At 35.5% G+C, this 9,206-nt stretch overlaps 1 protein-coding gene across 2 annotated transcripts in view; it reads left to right on the top strand.

Annotated features, from left to right (window-relative positions):
• The window catches only part of KIAA1429 (KIAA1429 ortholog), a 74,738-nt gene extending 66,349 nt beyond the window's left edge, over positions 1 to 8,389 (top strand). The window contains exons 18-24 of one of the 2 annotated variants that reach the window (XM_012643630.1): positions 738 to 890; positions 1,301 to 1,461; positions 2,114 to 2,210; positions 3,888 to 4,054; positions 4,513 to 4,844; positions 6,875 to 7,018; positions 8,036 to 8,389. In XM_012643630.1, the coding sequence (XP_012499084.1) occupies positions 738 to 890; positions 1,301 to 1,461; positions 2,114 to 2,210; positions 3,888 to 4,054; positions 4,513 to 4,844; positions 6,875 to 7,018; positions 8,036 to 8,190 (1,209 nt within the window). In that variant the 3' untranslated portion in view covers positions 8,191 to 8,389. The remainder of the gene's footprint in view (positions 1 to 737; positions 891 to 1,300; positions 1,462 to 2,113; positions 2,211 to 3,887; positions 4,055 to 4,512; positions 4,845 to 6,874; positions 7,019 to 8,035) is intronic. The other variant, XM_012643631.1, reaches the window with a different exon arrangement.
• Positions 8,390 to 9,206: the final 817 nt, after the last annotated feature.

The following is a 9,206-nucleotide window of genomic DNA, read 5'->3' on the forward strand; positions in this document are numbered from 1 at the left end:
AGAAAAAATTAGCCGGGCATGGTGGTGCATGCCTGTAGTCCCAGCTACTCGGGAGGCTGAGGCAGGAGGATCGCTTGAGCCCGGGAGTTTGAGGTTGCTGTGAGCTAGGACGACGCCACGGCACTCTAGTCCAGGCAACAGAGCCAGACTCTGTCTCAACAAAAAAAAAAAGATTTGAAACTGCCCTTAGGTAGATACATGACTCTACTAAAAGTGTTCTTTCATACATGACAGTATGGATGGTTTTATTAACATGAACCAAGATTTATTTTGCTGGAAGGATTTTCTTGTATTGAACTTTCATCATTCTAAAATTTATTCTATGATGTATCATACTTTTTAAAAGTAGAAAATAGTTGTTTGCCTTATCTTCAGAAGGATAATTTCAGGTTTTGTCAGTTCTTTGTTATAGCAAGCATTTTATTAACTCTTGAGCATCAATCAGTATGTTACATGTCCTACAAATGCCAGTGTATTTGCCATTGGATGTTTTTGTTGAGAAATCTTAGTGCCAGTAAATTAAATGCATGCGTTTACCTATTTATTTTGTGAGCCTTACTCAAAGAAAACTTATTTCATCTTTCAGCTAAATCCTTCTTAAAACTAGCCATTTCTACTGATGTAAAACCAAAACACTGAAGGGAAGATTGCAGCATTTGGCTTAACTATCTGAATGTTTGGAACCATCTGTGCCAATTTCTCTGCTCTCAAATTTAATTTGTGTGTGACATTTACAGGGATGTTGTGGAGACGATAGTGGTCTCATGGAAGTAGAGGGAGCTCATCCAACACGGACGATGAGTATTAATGCTGCAGAGTTAAAACAGCTTCTACAAAGCAAAGAAGAAAGTCCAGAAAATTTGTTCCTTGAACTAGAGAAGCTTGTTTTGGTAAAAAAGAAAAACAAAAATGGAGCATTCCTGAGACATATTTTCTTCTCAGTTTGACTTTGGCCTTTTTAAAAATAGTGAACCCTTAGCACTGAGTATTTGTGCCATTTCAAATAACCCATTGAATTAATAATTTGGAGTGATGTCTTCCATGCTATTTATGAATCTTTAAGAGTAAATGAAGGCTTTTGAAGTTGTCTCTTCTTTGGATGCATGGTGCCCCCTGCTGCTGCTGTTTAGAAATAAAATGACAAGTGTTGGTTTTATTTTAATATGTTTAATGTTAAATTGATAATTTCTGGATCGTGTTCCAAATGTAATAGCCTTTTCTACTAAAGAGTCAGTAGATTATGGGCATAAGCGTTCAAATTTTACCTGCACTTTCTTACTCTGCTTTTATTTGTATCTAGGAACATTCAAAAGATGATGACAATCTGGATTCTTTATTGGACAATGTAGTTGGACTTAAGCAGATGCTGGAGTCATCAGGTGATCCTTTACCTCTCAGTGACCAGGATGTAGAACCAGTACTTTCAGCTCCAGAATCTCTCCAGAATCTGTTTAACAATAGGTAAAACAAGCAATGTTTTATGATTGAGTAGATATTGTTTATGTAATGGTCAGTAAACTTTTTTTTTCTGTAAAGAGCCAGATGGTAAAAATTCTAGGCTTTGCAGGCCTCTGTTGCATATTCTTCTACAGTTTTTTGTTTCTTCCTTTTTTTTTTTTTTTTTCTCTTAATATACAAACCATGCCTGGCTTGCAGGCTATATAAAAACAGGCCTTTCAAAATGGACTGTCATTTATTGATCCCTGGTCTAAAGGATATATGCCTCTTAATCTTTGAAGCACTGTAGCCATAATGATCATTCAATGTGATAGAATTAGTCTCTGTACTTGGAAAAATTAAATATGAGCAGTTTCTGTACAGACTGGTACAGTGCAGTAAACTTGCCTTTGGAAATAAAATCAGAGCTTTGTTTTATTTTACAGAAAGTTCAAAATTTGTCACTGCAGGATTAGTTTCCAAGTTACTGGTTTTTGAGGATATTTAATTCTCAAATAGCTTTTTGAAGGAGTTTTTTTTAAAGTGTTAATATTAGTAACACTTCAGAGGGTCATATTTTTATTATAATTGTGCCTTCCATAGATTTTACTTGAAGATAAGCTAAAATATTTAATTTTGGAATTCTGCTTTTCACCAAATGCTTTTCTTATTTTAGGACTGCATATGTGCTAGCCGATGTCATGGATGATCAGTTGAAATCTATGTGGTTTACTCCATTTCAGGCGGAAGAGATTGATACAGATCTGGACTTGGTATAAATGATTTTATTACTAAATATTTAGGAAAAAGTTATTGTTGATTTTTCTTTTGTTTGTGTATTATTAGCATTATAATAATTTACATATTATAAGGCTGCTACACTCTACTTGGGGGCCACTTCAACATTATTTTTATGCCAGTTGCTCCCTTAACAACATCCAGAACTTTGAGTTTTTGGGTTTTTTCTGAGACAGGATCTCACTCTGTTGCCTAGGCTGGAGTGCAGTGGCCTCATCATAGCTCACTGCAGCCTCTAACTCCTGGCTCAAGCAGTGCTCCTGCCTCAGCCTCCCGAAATGCTAGGATTACAGGCATGAGCCACCACACCCGGCCTTTCAGTTTTTTATGCTACTTGTTTTGCTTCTTTCCTAGTCAGTCATCTATATTTTGAGAATATGACTCTTAAGGGAAAAATTACAGTTTTTCATAAGTTCTCTGAAGCAGTTTGTTTTCTTACATCGTTAGTATATAGATTAGGGAAAAGTATCACACAAAATACCTGTTCGTTCTTACATTTGAGTTTAAGAAGAGGAATGGTGTGGCATCTGTTTTCAGTTTGGGAGTTTATAGAAAATATATTTGTTATAGTATGAATGGGAATTAACATTCTTAAAAATCTTATTGTACCATATATTGGTTCTTTTCTTGATCAGAGAAACATGCTAGTATTAATCTTGTGCAATAAAACTAAAAGGATGCTTCACTTTTAAGGTTTATTTAGTGTATTGAATTTTTTTTTAGTGTAAATTGTTTAGTGATTCTTCAGAACTGTGCTGTCTAGTAGAATTTTATGCAGTAATGGAAATGTTTTATAATCTGCCCTGTCCAATACAGTAGCCACTAGCCTTAAGTGACTGTTGTACAATTGAAATGTGGCTGGTATGACTAAAGGACTGAATTTTACTTTGATTTAATTTTTATTTTTTTTTTTAAATATCCTTTGGACACTTCCATATTTTGATTTAATTTTATTAATAATTAATTTAAGTAGACATATGTGGTTAGTGGCTACCATATTGGTCAGCACGGGTCTAAAATATTTATTAGAAGTTGTATTTTTTATAACTATAAGCTGAAACACAACTGTTTTGCAATAATAATTGTAACCTTACATGGATTAGAGAAATTTTAGGTGTCTTAAATTTGATAAATTTGAATAAAACCTAGGTAAACTGAATTTTGATTTCTCTGATATGAAACCTGGGTTGGAAACTCATAAATGAATGGAGCTTCTGAGAATCTGTGGCACAGAATTTTTTTATAACAGAAGTGTTGACTATACAAGGCTGGTAGGCTGTTATTTTCAGATTCTTTTGGAAAAGTTCTAGAGATATCACAGTATTAATTTATATAGAGAAATACTAGGAATACTAGGTTCCATGTTATACAGCAACGATCTCCTACATTAATAGCCCTGCTTTAAAGAATGCCACCAAAAAAAAAAAAGTAGCTGAATTCCTAAGTTTTTTTTGGTTTTTTGTTTTTGGGTTTTTTGTTGGTGTTTTTGTTTTTTGGCAACTATCAAACATGTTGCTTTTTGGAAAGATGAGGGAAAGAGGTAGATCTGTAATTTATTTGTTATGAGAGTCAAATAGTAAGAATTTCTGTAGTCAAATGTTACATTAGTACTTACATTTAAAATGTATTTTGTTTCATTTTTATGACTACAGGTAAAGGTTGACTTAATTGAGCTCTCCGAAAAATGCTGTAGTGATTTTGATTTGCATGCAGAATTAGAGCGCTCATTTTTGTCAGAACCATCATCTCCAGGAAGAGCCAAAACTAATAAAGGATTCAAACTTGGGAAGCACAAGCATGAGACCTTTATAACTTCAAGGTAAAATTTATTCCACTGAAGATCTTGATTGTGGTCATATAAGCTTATTTATGTTAATGTACTTAAGATGGACACATGACTATTAAACAGAAAAGGAAATTGACAAATCACTTGAACCATGAATATTGTTTGGATTTGTTTTTTAAAGGTAATAATTTAACCAGGACATACTCAGTACATTTATTATATTGTTTTTTATGAGATTTTGGAAGGCTTGAATAGGAAGTGAACTGGATTATTTAGAAACATTGTTATTCATAACAATAAAACGTGAGTACCATTCTTAGCTAGTTTGTTGGACTATCCCAGAAAGTAAGATAGACACTTGCAAAGTTAAGAGAATTAGAATAAGAAAAAATTGAAATCTAGTTTGCAGTATTGTGGAGATTGACTATTATATTTTCACTGGAAATTTGAAAAAAAGAAGAATTTTTCATGGAGTGTTTTTGTTTTATTAGTGGAAAATCTGAATACATTGAACCTGCCAAACGAGCTCATGTTGTGCCACCACCAAGAGGAAGGGGCAGGGGAGGATTTGGACAGGGTATACGACCTCATGATATTTTTCGTCAGAGAAAACAGAACACAAGTAGACCACCATCTATGCATGTGGATGACTTTGTTGCAGCTGAAAGTAAAGAAGTAATTCCTCAAGATGGAATACCTCCACCAAAACGACCACTCAAAGTATCACAGAAGATTTCTTCTCGTGGTGGATTTTCAGGCAATCGAGGAGGACGGGGTGCTTTCCACAGTCAGAATAGGTTTTTCACACCACCTGCTTCAAAAGGTAATGAATGACTCATGGGTTAGAATATTGGAATATTACGATATTGAATGAAGGTGAATCAGATGGAAGAGATTCAGATAAAGTATTTTCCTTTTTACTATAGTTAAGCTGTCTCTAGACCAGTGGTACTATTTGCGTGGTACTCAATTGGATAGAAGGAAAAAACCTTTTTTTTTTTAAGTTAACCTTTGATAAATGCCCTTTTAATGATGAATTTAAAAGAATTCTTAGATGATTATTTTCCTTTTCACATTGAGAACTTTATTCTTTCTGAGTAACATCCATACATTATTTTCACATTTGTATTTATCAACAATTTCCCTTTCTCTTTCCTTCCTCCTCCTCCTCCTCAAAAAAAAACCAAAAAAAAAAAAACAAAAAACAAAAACCCCACACACAATTTCCTTAAGATTGTTCTGTGTAGTTCACCATTGTTTCACTTAATTTGCTTACTTCTTTTTTTTTTTTTTTTTTTTTTGCTAAAATAAAACAATAGCACAAAGGCCAGGAAGTGGTAAATGAAATTCTGCTGCTTTTTTTTTTTTTTTTTTGGAGACAGAGTCTTGCCCGGGCTTGAGTGCCGTGGCATCAGCCTAGCTCACAGCAACCTCAAACTCCTGGGCTTAAGCAATCCTTCTGCCTCAGCCTCCCGAGTAGCTGGGACTACAGGCATGTGCCACCATGTCTGGCTAATTTTTTCTCTATGTATTTTTAGTTGTCCGGCTAATTTCTTTCTATTTTTAGTAGAGACGGGGTATAGCTCTTGCTCAGGCTCGAACATCTGATCTTGAGCAATCCTTCCGCCTCAGCCTCCCAGAGTGCTAGGGCAATCTGCCTACTTCTTCTTCTTTTTTGTTTGAGACAGTTTCACTCTGTTGCCCGGGCTAGAGTGCTGTGGCGTCAGCCTAGCTCACAGCAACCTCAAACTCCTGGGCTCAAGCGATCCTCCTGCCTCAGCCTCCCAAGTAGCTGGGACTACAAGCATGTGCCACCATGCCCGGCTAATTTTTTCTATATATTTTTAACTGTCCAATTAATTTCTTTCTATTTTTGGTAGAGATGGGGTCTTGCTCTTGCTCAGGCTGGTCTCGAACTCCTGAGCTCAAATGATCCACCAGCCTCGGCCTTCCAGAGTGCTAGGATTACAGGCGTGAGCCACCGCACCCGGCCTCTGCCTACTTCTTAATGTTATATTTAATCTGTTTTAAATTGTTTCAAGATTTGAGAAACTGATTATATATTTATAATATATATTTATAGAAATTATACTTTACTAGTGATTGATGACATGTTTTCATACCTGCTGAGTTAGGAGGGTGGGAGTGAAAGAGAATAAGAGTTTACATTAATAGCAAACACTTAGGTGTGTCAGGAACTATGATAAGCACTTTACGTATAATACCCTCACATCCTCATGAGATAGGTTCTCTTAGTATCCCCCACTTTGCAGAAGAGAAAATTATCAGTGAGCTGACCAGGACACATAAATATCAGTGGTAGAACCAGTAATTGAACCGTGGCAGTCTGGCTTTAGAGCCTCTGCTTTTAACCACTGTTGTGATGTTGCCCGCCATGTAGTAATGTAGTATATTCAATTTACAGAATTTCAGTTTCTCTTCCATTACTTTTTTTTTTTTTCCCAGAGACAGAGTCTTGCTCAGTCACTCAGGCTGGAGTCCAGTGGTGCAATCTTAACTCACTGCAGCCTCAAACTCCTGGGTTTAAGCAATCCTCCCACCTCAGCCTGCTGAGCAACTAAGACTATAGGGGCATGCCACCACGCCTGACTAATTTTTTAATTTCTTCATAGAGACTGGGGTCTCTCTGTGTTGCCTAGGCAGGTCTGTCTCAAACTCCTGGCCTCAAGCCATTGATCTTTCTGCCTTGGCCTCTCAAAGGGCTGGGATTGTAGGCATGAGCCAACATGCCTGGCCCTATGACTTTTAAAGATAAAGAAAAACCTGTCAAATCTTTGTTAATCCAAGTGAAGTTGTGAAAAAGTAGGTTTTGATAATGTTGTTTGTGTTTAGGAAACTACAGTCGTCGGGAAGGAACAAGAGGCTCCAGTTGGAGTGCTCAGAATACTCCTCGAGGAAATTACAATGAAAGTCGAGGAGGCCAGAGCAATTTTAACAGGGGTCCTCTTCCACCATTACGACCACTTAGTTCTACAGGTATGTATTCTTATTACTTGATGTTGCTGAGAGAAGGGAAATGAATTCCTCCCTTTCAAATTGTTGAACATGATATACAATTGAACCCTGTGCATTTCCCCAAGAACTTAACTGCTAATAGCCTACTGTTGACTGGAAGCCTTACTGATAATATGAATAGTCAATTAACACATATTATATATTGTATTCTTACAATAAAGTAAACTAGAGAAAAGAAAATGTTATTAAAATCATAAGAAGAGGAAATATATTTACTATTCATTAAGTGGAAGTGGATCATCATAAAGGTCATCACATTGAGTAGGCTGAGGAGGAGGAGGAAAAGGAAGGGTTGGTCTTGCTGTCTTGGATGGCAGAGGTAGAAGAAAACCCACATATAAGTGGACTCACACAGTTCAAACCTGTATTGAAGGGTCAATTGTACTCTCATTCTGGGAGAGAATATTTTGGAATGTAGGCTTAAAATGCTAAAGTTTATATCCTTGAATAATGTCCAATGTGCATCTTCAATAAAAATAATCAGAATTTGAGATTCTGAACTGTTTTTATAATCTGAATAGTTTCATGGTGATATGCTCTATTTTTATATTTCAATAATGAAATATAATCCTTAAGGTACCTTTTTGATCACAGTGTATTTTAATAACAGAGATGTCTTTATTCACACAGTATATTCTTTTTTTGTTCATAGTATTGTCTTTGGTATATAAGCACATAACCTCATTTTTCTAAAACATTACTGTATCAAGTCCAGAATTTTGCTCATCACAAGCAGCTTTTAGTTTCAAATGTACATTTTTTTTTAAATAACGGTTTACTTTGGGATATAATTCTCACATATCATACACTTTATCTGTTTAAAAGTGTACAATTCAGTAATCTTTAGCACATTCACAGAGCTTTCACAGGAGTTTTAAAAGAGTAATTCTTGGTTTGAGCTCAGTGTCACAGATTGATATTTATACAGTGGGAAAGGAAAGGACGTTGGAACTAAAAACGATATTCTTTCTTTTATAGGCTACCGTCCAAGTCCTCGGGACCGTGCTTCTAGAGGTCGTGGGGGACTCGGACCTTCCTGGGCTAGTGCAAATAGTGGCAGTGGAGGCTCAAGAGGAAAATTTGTTAGTGGAGGCAGTGGTAGAGGTCGTCATGTACGTTCCTTTACACGATAAAAATGTTTCTGGGAACATCCTAAGTGTATATGAACATTTCCTGAGGACAATAAAAATAAAATAAGATACCGAAGGACCAATTTAGACTTAGCAGTTATTTGGAGACATCTGAGAGAATATTTTTATCTGAAGAAAGCAGATTTTGTTTGATACCTAATGAGATTTCAATAAAAATCCAAACTTTTTATGTATGTTTGTATGTATTTTTCCCCTTTTTGTATGACTATTTATTTAGAAAATTTCTGGGTAGAAAGAGAAAAACTAAATGATCTGTTTTGTATTTTTCTTGCCTAAAACACAGATGTTCCCAAACTTTCTCACCTCCTGACACCCTTTAGTTTCTCAGTAATTTTTTCACAGCATATCTAGGCCAAAAGAAATATGTAACACTTCTTTTCATTAAGCAGTTAGGCCCAACAACTTAATAAGAATTTTATGTCATCACCACTAGTAATTGCAGACACTGTAGAACATCTCAAACCTTGGAATCAGTATCATTTTCTGTTCCACTCTGCTGCTTGCACAGTCCTTTTTATCAAACTGCTGAAAACCCAGTTTTACAAAGAAATGCGGACATAGAAAGGAATATAATGTTGAAAATGTAAACTACCTCGAACTAGTAGTTTATATGATGTCCAACAGGTGTTGCTATGTTTCCCTCAAAAATTTAAAATATCCTGTAACATACATGTTGATTTACTAAGGTGCCCTGGTACACAGTTTGAGAACCATGGCTGTACCAAAAGAAACAAACCACTCCTCTCCTTTATGTTAGAAAGAAATACAAACTTACTTTGTGTTTCAGCTTTGGACCCACTGACACCGTTTTATTATGAAATTATTTAAAGCCTGAAATGAGTCATATCCTAATACTATTATTTTGGGAATCAGAAACATCTAATAAAAGCTGGACTTTATATATAGAAGTAAAGCTTATAACTTCGAGAAAGTAGCCATATTTTCCCCCAAGATATGTCTTAACACACTGAACCTATATAACTGGCATAAAATATAGA

The sequence above is a fragment of the Propithecus coquereli genome, unplaced genomic scaffold (genome assembly GCF_000956105.1).
Source record: "Propithecus coquereli isolate 6110/MARCELLA unplaced genomic scaffold, Pcoq_1.0 Scaffold2, whole genome shotgun sequence".
NCBI lineage: Eukaryota > Metazoa > Chordata > Mammalia > Primates > Indriidae > Propithecus > Propithecus coquereli.